Source organism: Bufo bufo, chromosome 1 (assembly GCF_905171765.1).
Source record: "Bufo bufo chromosome 1, aBufBuf1.1, whole genome shotgun sequence".
In the NCBI taxonomy this organism is placed as follows: domain Eukaryota; kingdom Metazoa; phylum Chordata; class Amphibia; order Anura; family Bufonidae; genus Bufo; species Bufo bufo.
This window is the reverse complement of record NC_053389.1, coordinates 790,998,682-791,016,527: the sequence shown is the minus strand read 5'-3', so window position 1 is coordinate 791,016,527 and position 17,846 is coordinate 790,998,682. Positions and strand designations below refer to the sequence as shown.

Below are 17,846 nucleotides of genomic sequence, written 5' to 3'. Positions count from 1 at the left end.
TGTCAGATTCGTCTAGCCGCTCCGTCCTCTTTGACTATATTGGGGGCGGCAGTACGGCAGCGCACGCCGAGAGGCAGCCGGACTATTATAGTCAAAGGGGACGGAGCGGCAGCCCAGGGGCACACGTGACCTAGTGGCAAGACGGATCCGACAGGATGTTCACCCGCCAGAACAGCCTGCCGGAGTCCCCTGCTGCTAGTGTGAAAGTACCCTAGGGGATTTCTTGATTTCCTTCTTTCTTTCAGTGACGTAATGGCTGACGTAGTGCTGGATCACAGAGAAGTATGTGAAGAATCGGTAAATCCAAGTACTGATAAACCTGACTGGGCTGGTCCATCTAACAGCCAGACTTCCTCTAGGTGAGCACTGGTCACTTTAGAACGCACCTATAATGTAGAAGACATTGATGGCCTTATTATTGTCATTCCATATGTTTGTAGCTTCAGGCCTAGTTCACATTTCCGTGTCTGGTAAAAATCCATCCACGTTTCATCTGTGAAGATGTCCATGAAGGAACTGTATTTGGTCCTTGTGTCCATTTTTTTGCCCTCTGTGTGTCATCCATATTCCACGGACACTGCTCAGCTAAAAATACATTTCAAAGGCATCTCCTATCAGTGGTCAGTAAAAAATGCGGATATATAACACACATTAAAATCAATGGGTTGATCAAAGCACAGGTCAGTGAAAATCAGAAATGTGAACGAGGCCTAAAGATGTCGACTCATCTAGACAACTATTGTTTCCAGAGAGGCTGGCCCAGTAAGACGGGTCATGTTATTATATACCCAGAGCATGCTGCCTCTTGAAACTGATATATAAAAAAAAATGCTACACATGCTGTATGTTTCTATAGACCAACAGCAGGTTTGGTGTTTAAAAATGTCTGCAAATGAGTCTACCATAAAACAAACAGATACAACACACCTAAATGCGTCCTCAATCTGTGTTAATCACAAGCCAGATTCCTGACCTATTTTGTCTGAGAGATAAACACTACAATATTTAGCACTGATTAACCAGGAAGACTTTTATATCAATTAATGAACTAGTCCTGGTTAAAGGGGTTTTCCCTTTACAGACAATGGAGATATGCCCCCCCCCCCCATTGTCTGATAGGTGCGAGTCCCACCTCTGGGACCCACACCTACACCGAGAACGGAGCCACAAAAGTTGTGGAGGGCACACTGTGCATGCATGGGCAGCCGTCCTCCATTCATTTCTATATGGCTGCCGAAAATAGCCGAGCGCTGATTCAGCTATTTCCGTTGGCCCCATAGGAATAAATGGGAGCGGTGGCCTCAGAAGCGCGGTGTGCTCCCATTCACTACTATGTGCAGAGCGCTTGGTGGTGTCCGGATCCGGGGTCCTCCGGCTACCACCTTCCCCACTCTGTGCGATATGCCCCGATTGTCTCAGATGGGAATACCCCTTTAATTCTGTTAGCAATGCTAAGTTTAGTAGCAGAAAAGTATCCGGCACACAGAATATGTCAGGGGTCTGTGGATTGTTAGTTTATTGCAATTTTTGTTGCATACATGGGACATGTTAGATTTTTTTGTTAAATTGAATAAAGGTGGCCATAAATATATGCTGCCTATTTTGGCAAGACTGACCATCTAATGCAGGGATCAGCAACTTTCAGCTGCAGTGAAACTACAACTCCCAACATGCACACTTACTCAAGTGTTCTTGTAACCCCTATAGAAGTAAAAGGAGGATTCTGGGAGTTGTAGTTTCAGAACAGCTGGAGTGCCAGAAGTTTCTGATCCCTGATCTTATATATATAATATATATATATATATATATATATATATACAGTACAGACCAAAAGTTTGGACACACCTTCTCATTCAAAGAGTTTTCTTTATTTTCATGACTATGAAGGCATCAAAACTATGAATTAACACATGTGGAATTATATACATAACAAACAAGTGTTATGTATATAACAACATTCTCTTGATGAGCTTCAAGAGGTAGTCCCCTGAAATGGTTTTCCAACAGTCTTGAAGGAGTTCCCAGAGATGCTTAGCACTTGTTGGCCCTTTTGCCTTCACTCTGCGGTCCAGCTCACCCCAAACCATCTCGATTGGGTTCAGGTCCGGTGACTGTGGAGGCCAGGTCATCTGGCGCAGCACCCCATCACTCTCCTTCATGGTCAAATAGCCCTTACTTTCAAAGTTTTCCCAATTTTTCGGCTGAATGACTGACCTTCATTTCTTAAAGTAATGATGGCCACTCGTTTTTCTGTGTATCCACCTGACTTCTCCTCAACGCAACTGATGGTCCCAACCCCATTTATAAGTCAAGAAATCCCACTTATTAAACCTGACAGGGCACACCTGTGAAGTGAAAACCATTTCAGGGGACTACCTCTTGAAGCTCATCAAGAGAATGCCAAGAGTGTGCAAAGCAGTAATCAAAGCAAAAGGTGGCTACTTTGAAGAACCTAGAATATGACATATTTTCAGCTGTTTCACACTTGTTTGTTATGTATATAATTCCACATGTGTTAATTCATAGTTTTGATGCCTTCAGTGTGAATCTACAATTTTCATAGTCATGAAAGAAAAGAAAACTCTTTGAATGAGGTGTGTCCAAACTTTTGGTCTGTACTGTATATATGTATATATATATATAATATATATGAAGAAATACACCGCAGCACTTCCAATTGGTGAAAAGTGGTGGGATCCTTTATTCACCCACAGCATGGGTGAATAAAGGATCCCACCACTTTTCACCAATTGGAAGTGCTGCGGTGTATTTCAGAAAGGAAAACCATCACTTTGGTAAAGTGCAACACCGCTGGCACCCACTGCTACAAAGCTGCTTTACAAGGTGTGCTGCCCTGAACTCCCTACATTTATTTATATACACAGTACAGACCAAAAGTTTGGACACACCTTCTCATTCAAAGAGTTTTCTTTATTTTCATGACTATGAAAATTGTAGATTCACACTGAAGGCATCAAAACTATGAATTAACACATGTGGAATTATATTCATAACAAACAAGTGTGAAACAACTGAAAATATGTCATATTCTAGGTTCTTCAAAGTAGCCACCTTTTGCTTTGATTACTGCTTTGCACACTCTTGGCATTCTCTTGATGAGCTTCAAGAGGTAGTCCCCTGAAATGGTTTTCACTTCACAGGTGTGCTCTGCCAGGTTTAATAAGTGGGATTTCTTGACTTATAAATGGGGTTGGGACCATCAGTGGCGTTGAGGAGAAGTCAGGTGGATACACAGCTGATAGTCCTACTGAATAGACTGTTAGAATTTGTATTATGGCAAGAAAAAAGCAGCTAAGTAAAGATAAACGAGTGGCCATCATTACTTTAAGAAATGAAGGTCAGTCAGTCAGCCGAAAAATTGGGAAAACTTTGAAAGTAAGGGCTATTTGACCATGAAGGAGAGTGATGGGGTGCTGCGCCAGATGACCTGGCCTCCACAGTCACCGGACCTGAACCCAATGGAGATGGTTTGGGGTGAGCTGGACCGCAGAGTGAAGGCAAAAGGGCCAACAAGTGCTAAGCATCTCTGGGAACTCCTTCAAGACTGTTGGAAGACCATTTCAGGGGACTACCTCTTGAAGCTCATCAAGAGAATGCCAAGAGTGTGCAAAGCAGTAATCAAAGCAAAAGGTGGCTACTTTGAAGAACCTAGAATATGACATATTTTCAGTTGTATATAATTCCACATGTGTTAATTCCTAGTTTTGATGCCTTCATAGTCATGAAAATAAAGAAAACTCTTTGAATGAGAAGGTGTGTCCAAACTTTTGGTCTGTACTGTGTATATATATATATATATATATATATATATAGTGGTGTCCTGACTAGGGATGAGTGAATTTCATGTTATGAAATTCATTTGGTACAAGCAGAATTGCGTTATGAATTCCGTTACCATGGAGGACTCCCCTGCATAACGGAAATGGGACGGATCCGTTTTGCAGCCCATAGACTTCTATTATGACTGTCACGCCGGTGACAGATTTGGGAAGGTCTGAAAGAATATCTGCACATTAGTGATCTGACAGCCTCTTGGTTTCACTTTGTCTGTGTGTTGCTGGTATGTCCACACCTCCTGTTCAGGTGTGGATCATGTGACCTTCACCTCCCCGTATTTAGTCTGACTTTACCCATCACCCCTTGCTCTGGATAGCTACATTTGTTTTTTTGGAAGAGCTGGAGTGGGGTTAGTGGTGAAGTCCTGTTCGTCCATCATCCATCATCCTTAGAAGTTAAGTGTTCCGCTTGTTGTGTTTTGTATTCCCCCCCCACACCTTTGTTGTTTACTAGGCCTCAGCGAGACGCTGGTTCCTTCACCAGGGAAGGAGTGGGTTGTCTCTGCCCGGTCATTACTATTAGGGCAACTGAGGGCCACCAGGGTTTTCTAGGTTCCTGTGTATGGGCATCTCTACCATCGAGAGGTGCCCATACGGATAGGAGTTAGGGCCAGGAGCAGGGTTTTATAGGTGGTGACCCTTTTCCTTCCCTAGCGATAAGGGCTTGTGTCTTTTCCCTTCGTTCTTGTTGTCCTTTTGTGTTCTCCCTTACAACATCCGTGACAATGACGGAATGAATAACGGAATAACTCTAAAGGCATTCCGTCATAGAATTGCGTTATGGTCCATGGTTGCGGAATCCATAACGCAATTCTGCTTTTACCACCAAACAAACCGTGAACGAATTTTAAAATATGAAATTCACTCATCTCTAGTCCTGACTCTCCCCTGACAGCAGATATCAGGGGAAAGAATGATCAGGTAAGTTGTATTTCAACCTGGCTGTTTATAGTCTTCTCATGGGAGATAAGCTGTCAGTAGAGGTGTCTGGCAGTGGCCTATTCCCACCCGCCCTAGCTGAGCACGCATGTGTATGGAGGGTTGGGAGGAACGGCTATCTAAGGTGAATTATCTGCGATTAAAAACATACCCTACTTGTAATACAAGAGCACCACCTTGTGGCCAAATTATAGGGATACAAGTCGTGCATATTTGTTCACATATTCATGTGTGACATGTTAGCCTAGTGGCTCAAAACGTAGAGGTTTCTAGATCGATAACCAACTACATGGCTATGGAAATCTCTAAGCTATACGGTTATGTTCACATGCTGAGGTTCTGAGGTCGTGGTGTGGTAAAAACTGCATCAAAACCATATCAGAAAATCTGTGATGTGGTTTTGATTAGGTCTCTGTTTTTACAGGTGAAACACACACAGTGAACATGTTTTACCTGTAAAAAACACTACCACATCAAAACCGCATTTCATTTTTTCCAGTGCATTTTTTTTTAAATCAAGTATAATTTTTATTGAAATTAGAAAACAAAGAAATTAGAAATTTCTTGTACATTGTGTCATATATCAGCTTCCTAGCTTAATAAAGTATTACTATATTACAAATATTGCATAGTTTGTTATTACATTTCCAGTGCAGTTTTGACTTGGTTTTAACCGCATCTTTTCCACTATATGTGAACATACCCTAAGCCAAGGAAGCACTTAGCTCAGATGAGCACTAGACGTACCCATACACCTTCAATAACTGTTGGGCTGACAGCTGTCTCTCAGAACTTCCCCATACACATACACGTTAGGTTTGGCAGAGCTGTATGTGTTGTCACTAGGGAGAAAGCCACTGGCGGACAACTTATCTTGGGGGAACATAGGGATCGGCCGTTGAAATTCAAAAGTGCCTGATCCTTTTCTCTCCTGACATCATCTGTTGGTGAAGCATCAGGAGCATCCCATACATATTAGATTGTCGGCCGTCCGCTAATAAAATGGCGGTTTTGTCCTTTGTAATTGGCATGGAAGCCTAAAGGCTCATTTGTTCTAGACATTAGTGGGGCCCATTGTGACCTGACTCTGTGTTGTGTGCACATAAGCTTTAAAATAAGTAACATGAATAAACACGTATACTAGGTGAGTCAAAGATTATCTACACTCTGGCTGTAGAATTTATTCTAATAACATTTCAGAAAAGATAAGTGCATCATTGTTATCATGATCTCCCCAGTCCCAGTTCTGCGGGTGTAATTGTGTTACATCAGTTCATTTATAACTGCGGTGCGAGAAGCAAAGGCTGCCCCCGCTTGTGATTATACAAAAGAAGAGCAGCATGCAGTGATTCATTTTTTGTGGTCTCAGGGTCTGTCTGATGCCGATATTTATCGATGACTCTATGAAAAGTATTGAGAAAAGGTTCTGTTATGAAGGCATGTGTATGAATGGAGAGAGAAGTTTAAAGGGGTTCTGCAGTCCTCTGGATAGATCATCAGCATCTGATCGGCGGGGGTCCGACACCTGGGACCCCTGCCGATCAGCTGTTTGAGAAGGCAGCGGCGCTGGCAGTAGCGCCGCGGCCTTCTCGCTGTTTACCGCAGTCCCAGTGATGTCACGACTGGTATCAATGGTCTGGGCGGGGCTAAGCTCTGTTCACTTGAATGGACTACTAGTCGTGACGTCACTGGGCCTGCAGTAAACAGCGAGAAGGCCACGGCACTACTGCCAGTGCCGCTGCCTTCTCAAACAGCTGATCGGCAGGGGTCCTGGGTGTCGGACCCCCGCGGATCTGATGCCAATGATCAGATCTATCCATTTCAATAGAAATTGATGCCAGATCTGGCAAGTGTTCCGAAATTTTGGCCGGAGAAAATACCGCAGCACAATACCGTAAAAGTGACTGAACTGAAGACATCCTGATGTATACTGAACAGATTGCTTTCCATTCAGAATGCATTAGGACAAAACTGAAGCGTTTTTTTTCCGGTATTGAGCCCCTAGGACGGAACTCAATACCGGAAAACCTTAACGCTAGTGTGAAAGTACCCTTACATGGTTTTTGATGCTGGATCCGGCGTGTTCAGTTTCCCATGCTGTACACAAAAACGCTGCTTGCCTTGTCCGGCATGGGAATGCAACAAAATGGAGCGGAATGCATTCTGGTACACTCCGTTCCGGTTTGTTCAGTTTTGTCCCCATTGACAATGAATGGAGATAACACTGAAGCGTTCTCCTCCAGTTCTGAGATCCAATGACGGATCTCAAAATCAGAAAGGAAAACGCAGATATGAAAGTAGCCTTATATTTTCTATAAAAGAGTAAGGGCTTAGACAACGTGGACAGTTTTGCTGATGCAGTTTTGGAAGCCCAAACCAGGAGTGAATTCAAAAAAAGAAGTCTTATCTGTCCTTTATACTTTCTCTCCTTTTATGATCAACTTCATCAGGAAACCTGGCCGTGTCGCCGTACCCTAAGACTGGAAGAAAATAATATCTCAGTGTGCAACTTCCCAAATTTGTGCCTTTCTATTCATATTTAGTATATTGGAACAAGTCAGTAAAGAATTGTCTATTGGTTTTCCAGTCTGTCAGGTCCATCCTCTTCCAATCCTGGGTCGGATGCAGCAAAAACCAGCAGCACCTCTGAAGGAAAGACCTCTAACTATTTTGCTGCCTTGGATGCAAACGTGGAGGCACTGCAGAAACGTGCTCAAAGCCTAATTGATAAAATCAACGAAGGGCGCATCAAGGACCAAACATTGATGAAAAACTTTAACACAAACCTCAACATCAAGGTAACAGTGTAACACGTGTGTGATCGAGACGTTCCATGAATTATATGGTGTTAAAGAAAACCTCTGAGAGACAGCGTTACACACAGCATAATCAGTGGCAGAGAAATCAGTAGCAGATTACTAGCTAAAAACTCTTCATTTTGGTGGCAGATTTGTAATTGGTAGAGGTTTGTATTTGGTTGAGGTTTCTCTGCTTCCCCATTGATTTCTATGAACTCCTCAACCAAATCTGCTTCCAAGAAGTAACGTGCCATTTCTAAAGTGTTTTTCAAATCAGCTACTGAAAAATCCTCTACCATTGTATACTGTGTACACAAGGTGGAGTCTTTAACATTAAACTAAATGGGAAAATGTTTGAGTTTTAGTTGTGGATTTATCAGCTGAAAAACCGTGAACATAGCCTAACTCCTGTCAGTCTCCTTCTGCCTCTCCTCCAAACCGTATCATGAAAAAATAATAATAAAACTATTATATATTATAATAATAAAACACCATTCTGCAGTATAGTGGGTGACTATGCTGAATCCCCACTGCCCTGCACAGACAAACTTACTGATTGCTTTGGTTTCTGTAGCCTAGCAAGAATCCAAACAAATTGTTTGCTGCCTAGCAAGCGCAGCGCTTACAAAAATGTTGACTTTCCCCCTAACGCCTCCATTGTGTGCATTTTGGTGTGCAAAACAGGAATGTATTTATAATGGAAACCACAATGTAAATATGAACAGAGCTTAAGGTTATATACAACCTTTCATCACTCTATAGTTTCAATAGCTACAGTTGCATGGCGATGGCATATGTGTAAAAGTTGCATGAGAGTTGAATGTACATGCAATAACAAACACTTATTTGCCTGAAATTTTCATTTCCTGTAGTCCTATGGCATCACAGTCATGAATGGGGTTAAGCCCCCTAGGTACAACTAGGCAGAGGCAGGTTAATAAGTAGTAATGATCGATTTAAGGCTCGTTTCACACTGGTGTTAATGGTTCCAGCAGGGGAACAGACTGCCGGATCCGTAACTACCTTGTGCCGCAGTGCGCTGCTGTAAGTCTGTCCGGCCCATTCACTATAATGGGGACCAGCGGAGATCTGGCCGCAGCACAGAAAATATGCCAAGAGGCAGCTGGACAAATACGGCTGCCTGCAGCTTCTTTTGTCTGGCTGCCTCTTAGGATATTTGCCGTGCTTTGGCCAGATCTCTGCCGGTTCCCATTATAGTGAATGGGGCCGGACAAACTTCCGGCTGCACATTTTAGTTGCAGTTCTGGCAGGCTTTTCTCCTGCCGGAACCATTAATGCCAGTGTGAAACCGGCCTAACCAATCACTAAGGACCCTATAAAGCTGAGCAGGAAGGAGCCAGTGTATTGTTATAAAGCAATATTACATTTATTAAAGGGAGGGTAAGTTGTGCTGCCTGCGGACTACAGGAAATGAAAATTTCAGGTAAATACATTTTCGTTGGGCGCGTGGCCTGACCGGGGATGTGAGCGACAGCAGCGTGAGTTAGCTCCCGTCACCTACAACAAATAGCCTGCTCCGTGGGCTTACCTGTGCCTTCTGGGGCTGACCACATATCCCTCATTCCGGCATTTGCAGACCGAGCCGACATTAAGATGTATTTAGGGCAGTTACCCAGTGTGGAGTGGCCCTGACGGCGTTACAGCAGCAAATGGGGTCCCTGAAGCAAGAGTTCTCCTTTATGCAACATGACCTGCAGAAAGTTAATGAAAAAATTGTAGAGGTGGAAGGCCGTGTCAGTGAGGTGGAAGAAAAGGTGCCCCCTCTAATTAGGGCATTCCGCACCCATGAACAGCAGATCTCAGCATTGATAGCCAAGACTGACGATCTAGAGAGCCGCCTTAGATGCAACAATGTACGTCTTCTGGGGATCCCTGAAAAAGTTGAGGGACAAGACCCTACGTCCTACTTTGAAAATTGGCTTAAAGAAGTTTTTGGCACAGAGGTACTTTCCCCACTATATGCAGTGGAACGGGCGCACCAAGTTCCCACCAGACCGTTGCCGCCGGGAGTGGCCCCATGACCTGTTCTGATTAAGTTACTTCATTATAGGGACCGGGATGCCATTTTGCGGGCAGCCAGAAACCGCCCTGACATCACCATCAATGGATGGACCAGCATGAACATCGTCTGCGACAGGAGGAGAGATAATGACTGATTATTTCAAGTTTGTACCCTTGGTTATCACTGAGTGACCTGTTGGGACGTTACCCATCTATTGTTCTACTACTGAACTGCCCACGGAACACGTGTATCCTTTTATGGCGGGGGACATTTTTTCGCTCAGTAGAAGTAGAGAGTTTGAAACGTTGCATTTGTGTCCGGTTTCATAGAGGACTTGTGCCTCGGCCTGTTAGATAATGCAATGCAGGCAAATTTCTTTTTTTGTTCTGTTTTTCTGACTTTATATATTACAGCCATATTGATGCTCTGTATCTTTGACATCATACCTGCTTGTCGTGCTGCTCTCATCTACAATGTATTATGTTATCAGCTGGGTTATATTTCTGATGTTTAAGTATGGCTAGTGTATTTAATATTGTGAGCTGGAATGTGCGTGGCCTGAGTGACCCGTCAAAGCGATTTGCTGTGATGGATTATCTACGCCCGTATTTTCCCTCTATAGTTTGTTTGCGAGAAACCCGCTTTATTTGCATACGTTGCACTATATTCATGCAGGAATATCTATTAGTATCATTACATATACATCCACCTTATAGCAGTGTGCCGTTAAGAGGCGCCTTGACATTTATTAATGATAACCTTTCACGGACGTTCCCGTGGCAGGTACCAGGAGATCAGAGAAGCCGGACAACTCGTGGGTTAAATTGACAAGTTCACTGTGGATCTTATTGTGTCTGTGTTTTGGTGAATGCCACACCCCTTGCTTCAGGTGTTGCTTGTTGGTAAATTACCTTCCCCATAAGTAGCCGCTTCTCACTGTTGGAGGTGCGGTTTATAGATTTTCTTCCTGCCTTCTAACTAGCTGGTCGGTTGTACTCTGTGGTACTTTTGGAGTTGCCAGTTTTCTACTTTCAGATAAGTCTTGTCTTTCTTATCGTTTTGTGTTTGTTATGTTCCCTGTTTGTATCTGGGCCTGAGACAGAGACTTCCATTCGTCCATCTTGGGAGGAATGGGTTGTCTCTGCTCCTAACCTCATTCCAGGGCCTTATAGGGATATAAGGGCCTAGGTATCCAGCATATGAATAGTCCTACCTTCAAGGTCTAATCATATTGATAGGTAGTTAGGGCCCGGATTAGGGTTGTTTAGGAGGTGACCTGTTTCTTCCCTAGTTTCCAGGCCTAGTTACTGTTCCCCCTTCCCTCCTGTGTTTAGTGTGAAGCCCCCCCCCCCCCCCCTCGCCCACTGATCGTGACATTATAAACCACTGAATAACCGTAATTCGGGCTGTCTCTGGAGGTGGATGACCTTCGCCCGACCATCTCACAGATGCAGAGACCACTGTTGGCTGATCCTAGTAGTAGTTACCTGACCTGTCCTGAACCTAAAGTTGCTCTGCTGGATAGATTCTCGGGGGGATAGTGATCATTTTATTTGGTTCAGGGAAGCGTGCAAATGTTACTTTAAGCTGCGTCCACACTCATCTGGGAACGAGAGCCAGAGAGTGGGTGTGATTATTTTGTTGCTTTAAGGGGACGCCCAGTCTTGGGCTTTTTCTCTGCCGACCGGATCACAGTCTCTCCCATCAGTAGATGCATTTTTCAGAGCTTTAGGTCTCATCTATGATGACCCGGACCAAACCTCCCTGGCCGAGACTAAATTACGCGGCCTGCGTCAGGAAGAGTGTTCGGCGGAGATCTATTCCGTATTTAGGAGGTGGGCTACGGATACTGAGTGGAATGATCCAGCTCTCCATAGCCAGTTTTGTCAGGGATTATCTGAGAGGCTGAAGGATGCTTTGGCCTTTCATGAATCCTGAGTCTTTGGAAGCCGCTATGTCTTTGGCAGTACGTACTGATAGAATCCTGAGAGAGATCTAAGGGCGCACTCTCTCTGGACGTTCTATTACATAACGTACCGTATTCCTTTGACTCTTTGGGTGAAGAGACTCCTCAGCTTATACTTGGGGATGAACCCATGCAATTAGGGGGAGCAACTCCGGGATCTGCTTGCAAAAGTAGGAGTCGCAAGCAGGGAGTATTTTAAAAAAAAAAAAAATTTCTGCAGTCAAAGGGGACATTTTGTCAATATATGTCCAAGCATTCAGTGGCAAAAAGATAAACAAAAAGGGGCATCTAAATCCCATCTGACTATTGGAGGTGTGAGTGGGGAGTCAGAGAATGTGCATTTGTCCTTTGCTGGTAGTACCCGACTTCTCCTGACTGCCCAGGTGGCGCTAGAGTCAAACTGTGGGAATTGAAGTATTTATCGACAGCGGGGCCGGGATGAACCGGATTGATGCTCAGTTAGTCCGCATGCACGGGTTATCACCAAGTACATTTAAAAAAGACATTCCTGTATGTGCTATTGATTCTGCCCCTCTTACTCAGAGGCGCTTGTCGCAAGTTTTGTGTCCCGGGGCGCCAAAGGCACGCTCGGTCTCCCATCAGCCGCAGACCTGCTGCTTAGCTTCGGGAGCGTGGATCTGTGTTTGGCCTTGTTCCCAGGGCGGCATGGCTAGCTGTGAGGCTCCCTGCTCCTAGGTCTGCCTTGAGCGCCGAGCTGATCACTCAGTGCTCGACTTGTCTGTCTGTCTGTCAGTCATGTGACGCTGGCCCGGTCTGGGAATTCAACTGTCCTTTTCTTCGGCTTTTCATCCTCAGTCGAACGGACAGACGGAGCGCACTAATCAGAGTCTGGAGACTTGAGATGTTTTGTATCTGAGAACCAGGAGGAGTGCTCTTCCTTTTTGTCTTTGGCAGAGTTTGCCATAAACAATCGTAGTCAGGAGTCCACTGGTGAGTCTACGTTTTTTGGGGGCCTATGGATTTCACCCGCAGTTTGGTACATTTTCTGGTTCTAATACTTCTGGTATCCCCGAGAAAGAACGTTTTTCGTCAACAATATGGCGAAAAATTCTAAATAACTTAAATAATATGCGCAACAAATATAAACGTGTGGCTGACAGGAAACATATGAATGGTCCGGACCGGACCTAAGGGTGGGTGATTCTGTGTGGCTGTCCACAAGAAACATTAAATTGAAGGTACCTTCCTGGAAGTCAGGTCCATAGAAGATCATGGCCATTATTAATCCTGTAGTTTTTCGTCTTGAGCTTCCTCAGGCCCTGAAAATTCATAATGTGTTCCATAGGTCTTTGTTGAAAAAATATGTGGAACTTTTACAGCCATCTTCCTTGCCATCCGCTCTGGTCATGGTGGACGGTAATTTGGAATTCGAGATCGCGAAAAATAATTGACTCTGGAGTTCTCCGTGGATCCCTTCAATATCTTGTCCACTGGAGAGGTTATGGACCGGAGGAGAGGATGTATGTGCCGGCATCTGACGTTAATGACAATCGTTTAATGAATGCCTTTCATAGATCTCACCCAGATAAGGTCGGTCCCCTGAGGTCACCCGTAGAAGCGGGGTTACTGTCACGGACGTTCCCGTGGCAGGTACCAGGGGATCGGAGAGACTGGGAACTCGTGGGTTAAATTGACAAGTTAACTGTGGATCTTATTGTGTCTGTATTTTGGTGAATGCCACACACCCCTTACTTTAGTTGTTGCTTGTTGGTAAATTAACTTTCCCATAAGTAGCCGCTTTTCACTCTTAGACGAGCAGTTTATAGATTTTCTTCCTGCCTTCTAACTAGCTGGTCGGTTGTACTCTGTGGTACTTTTGGAGTTGCCAGTTTTCTACTTTCAGATAAGTCTTGTCTTTCTTATTGTTTTGTGTTTGTTATATTCCCTGTTGTTTGTATCTGGGCCTGAGACAGAGACTTCCATTCGTTCATCTGGGGAGGAATGGGTTGTCTCTGGTCCTAACCTCATTCCAGGGCCTTATAGGGATATAAGGGCCTAGGTATCCAGCATATGAATATTCCTACCTTCAAGGTCTAATCATATTGATAGGTAGTCAGGGCCCGGATTAGGGTTGTTTAGGAGGTGACCTGTTTCATCCCTAGTTTCCAGGCCCAGTTACTGTTCCCCTTCCCTCCTGTGTTTAGTGTGGAGTTTTTCCCCCACACTGATCGTGACATAACCCTGATATACCCGATATTATGGTGGGAGACTTTAACAACACTATTCACCCCTACTGGGATAGATATAGGGGACGCGGGCAGACGCTGATGGTCCTGTATCAGCCTTTGGTAGATTATTGGAGGAGGGGGCCCTGATTTGTGGCGTATCCGGCATCCCAATGTACGTCAGTTTTCTTGCTATACTAGATCGCACAAGGCTTTATCACGCATTGACTTGGCATTGGCAACTGAGTTGGTGAGCAGACAGGTGGTGGAGGTGAAGTATTTGGCTAGGGTTTTTTCTGACCATTCCCCTTTGTTTCTGCGTCTGTCTGCCACACCCGTGGTTCCCATCTCTCAATGACTGTGGACATTTAATTCTTTTTGGTTACAGGTAATTGTTCATACATTAGTTCTATTATACAGGAGTATTTCAATCTGAATGCAGGCTCAGCCGTGAAGGCTTGCCTAAGGGGGGTACGCATTCAGGGAATTAGTAGAACCAAACTTAAAAGCCGACAGTTTGGAGAATTTTTGAGGGACAGAGTTGAGGGGACAGAAGCAACCTTTGTGGAGAATGGCGATCAGCTGTCTTTGTCTAGAAGGAGGCACAGGATGCATATAACTCGCATGTTGTGGAACTTGCGCGCACAAAGCAATCCTTTCAGCGACAGAAGTATTATGATGAGGGGGAGAAGACGGGTCATTTACTAGCCCTTGTGGCTAGGGCACAGTCCAGATCGGCGTATGTCACTGCTTTACAGGGGGTGGATGGGTCGGAAATTGTGAATAGTCAGGCAATAGTGTCTATCTTTGGCTCCTTTTATACCAATCTGTATCAGTCACGTCTAGGGTGTAATAGGGAAGATATATCATCACATTTACGTGGGCGATTCTTGCCCAGGCTGTCAGATTCAGATAGAGCATAGCTTAATAGTCTGCTACAACTGCTAGAAATTGAGGAGGCAGTATCTTCCATGGCTAATAATAAATCACCGGGTACTGATGGGCTGCTGGTAGAAATTTATAAGAAGTTTGGAGACTTTTTACTACCTCAGTTGCTAAAGGTTTACCAGGAAGCCTCAGAGATGGGGGCTCTTCCGGCATCCATGCAAGAGGCTATTATATTTGTTCTCCCTATGCCGGGAAAAAACCCTCTCCTTCCGTATTCATACCGACCTATATCATTTTTGCCCACAGACATAAAGATTGTCAGTATGGGGTCTGTGTCCCCACCACAGGGTGGCAGATCGCTGTCTGCACATCGCAGCACCATGGGTCCCAGTACTGTCTTACCTTGTAGGAGACGCAGGCGCCCACCAGCATACCGCCGCATCCGTCCTCACTGCCAGGTGTCATCTGATGCGATTATAGGAGTAGGCAGCTGGTTCCTGATTACCGTCCCCACCCGGAGGTGGGACTATTTGTATTTAACGCAGCTTCACTCATCATGAAGTGCCCAAGCGTGGTTGTTGTACCGCTTGACTCCCGCTAAAGAGTTTGACTACGCATCTGCCTGCCGTCTGTTTATTGGATCACCTGGATTATAGACCTCTGCACTGTCTGACTACGCATCTGCCCATCGCCTCCTGTAAGTCTGCCCGGATCCTGACTCTGCACTGCCTGACAACGTGACCGCTTATATCTGCACGCTGTATTGCTCTGAACTTTGTTTTGCCTGTATCTGTCAAGTGACTTTTGAATACTGTCTGCCAATAAAGACCATCTGTTCCTTTACTCCGCCTTTGTTGGACTCTGTTCACACTACTGCAGGTAGCTGCATTCTGGGTAACTGGTGCAGACACCAGGGTCCTGACTCAGAGTCAGCAATATTGGGCTAATTTCCAGTCCTCTATAAGCTGACACAGAGGATCCACATCCTCTGGTCGTAACAAAGATATTGGCTAAAGTGCTAGCTTTGTGCCTATCTAAGGTTATCTCCTCCATTGTACATATGGATCAGTCTGGATTTTTACTGAATAGATCCACAGCGGTTAATATCAGACGCCTCTCTCTTAATATGAAGATTCCGGTGGACAACCCAGGAGATGGCGGCATCCAAGGAACAGATGACCCTAAGGCATTTGATAGCATTAAGTGGGAGTATCTGTGGGAGGCCTACAGCGTGGGTACGAGTTAAGGGATGTTTATCAGAAGGATTTCGGCTATACCGGGGAACCAGGCAGGGCTGCCCTTTATCTCCGTTACTGTTTGCTCTAGCCATCGAGCCATTGGCGGCTATTATTAGGAGTCCTGACGGGATTACAGGGTTTAGCCGAGGCGGGTCACAAGAGAAAATTGTGGACGATGCCTTGCTGTTCCTGGCCGAGGCTAGGGAGTCCCTACTGGAAGTTATGTGCTTTTGGGTGCTACTCTGGCTTGGTTATAAATTGGAGCAAATTGTCCCTTCTCCCTGTGGATGATGCTGTGACCTATACTCAGACAGGACTCGCATTCTATCCGCAAAAAAAAAAAAACTGAATGGAAACAAAATACGCTCGTATAAACGGGCCAACCATGCACATTTCTGCACTGTGACAGAGAGAGAAGCTGTGCCAGGCACATCTGCCGGCTCTTATGTTCCAGTTGAAAAAAAGGATCGGGCTTGTAGAAATCGATGCAAGACTTGGAGACAGGTAACTCATCACATTGCTGCTGGATCCTGCTGACGCCATGGTGCTGGCCACACACGCATGATGTGACATTCAGCTCTCTGTAGCCGGTCATGGCAATAATTTCTAATTCTCTACTCTTCACACAAATAATGCTATAATTACAATCTATAAATGAATGTCGTTTTGGAATGAAAAGATGGTAAAATTGAAGCAGCAGAATCCTTCATGCATCCTGTGATAATGCAGCATTAAATTGTCCACTCATGGCTGTAGGCCCTCTTTGGATACGCTTTTTCAGTTTTTTTTCTCCCTCCCCAGGATATTTATGTGTTCAGCTTTGAGCACATTATTGTAACTGCATTAAATCCTTTGAGTATGCAGGTATCTGGAGTAATTAGAGAGCAGAACAGAACATCCTCTGCCTTGATTTACAGCATGTGGCAGAGATTTTACCACCAGCTGTTACAAAAACAAAAAAAACTCTATAAAACACGATTTGCATCTCTATTATATTTCCTGACATTTATTGATGCACAGAAGCTGCATTATAATTTTCTAATTTGGCAAAATCAGAGAAAAAGCCGCCACGTGTTACTGGCAAAAGCAAAACCCTTATGTATCAGAATAAAATGGGTTTATTATTTTTGGTCAGGCAAATAGTAGTGTAGACCTTTCTTATGATGGTCTTGAGTGTCTGTCGAGTTGTCACTTTTTCTTTCTCAGGTGGCGGAACTGTCTCAGTGTCTTGAAGAAAGAATGTACCAGATGTATGAACAGAACAACACACAACTACAGGTCAGGCTGCAGGAGCTTTCCAATATCATGGACAGGATAGGCCAGCTGCAGGCTGAGCTCAAGCAAGTCTGCCAGACGGTGGCTACTGTCTACAAAGACCTGGGCCTCCAGCACGACAGCTAAGTGCACAGAGCCAGTATTCTGCAGGTTACATTATTCGTTCAGGTTTGGGTCTTTTAATTCCCTGGAATATGAAGTTTTCCTCTAAAAACACATTTATTTAACGTTTTGCTGTACTTTGTGCTTTTAGTAATACCATACTGTGTGCACATGCAAAATCTTTAAAGCGTAGCAATTCTCAGCCACAAGTTTTCAGTGTAATTAAAACTAGACAAGTCCTTTCAATTGGTTGTATATTTAATTTGTTAGATCTGAGAAACACACTCCATATGACAGCCTCATCTTCCAACTCAAGCACTGCTCCTCTGAACCAAATGCACAGTATCATGATGATTTATGATGCTATGAGTTCCTGCCTGACTGTGGATCTACTGGGCTATACTCAGATACTACAGTACAGTAGACCAGCGGGCAGGAACTCACAGCATCATAAATCATGATCCTATGCTTTTGGGTCAGAGGAGCAATGCTCGAGTTGGGAGATGAGGCTGTCATACCGAGCGTGTTTCTCGTCCCGTACACTCGTGCAATTAGCCCTAGACCCCAATATTTA

General features: G+C 44.6%; 1 protein-coding gene across 1 annotated transcript; it reads left to right on the top strand.

Moving 5' to 3' along the window:
* Positions 1-249: 249 nt before the first annotated feature.
* Positions 250-17,296, top strand: SYCE2 (synaptonemal complex central element protein 2). Its single transcript, XM_040414985.1, has 3 exons — positions 250-359; positions 7,384-7,594; positions 17,102-17,296. Exons 1-3 carry the CDS (start codon positions 253-255, stop codon positions 17,294-17,296), a joined length of 513 nt encoding a protein of 170 aa, XP_040270919.1. The 5' UTR covers positions 250-252.
* The last annotated feature ends 550 nt before the right edge of the window (positions 17,297-17,846 follow it).

Coding starts and splice junctions, on each gene's coding strand:
- SYCE2 (XM_040414985.1), top strand. CDS start 253: ATGGCTGACGTAGTGCTGGATCACAGAGAAGTATGTGAAGAATCGGTA. Junction 360..7,383: donor AACAGCCAGACTTCCTCTAG/GTGAGCACTGGT, acceptor TTGGTTTTCCAG/TCTGTCAGGTCCATCCTCTT. Junction 7,595..17,101: donor ACACAAACCTCAACATCAAG/GTAACAGTGTAA, acceptor TTTCTTTCTCAG/GTGGCGGAACTGTCTCAGTG.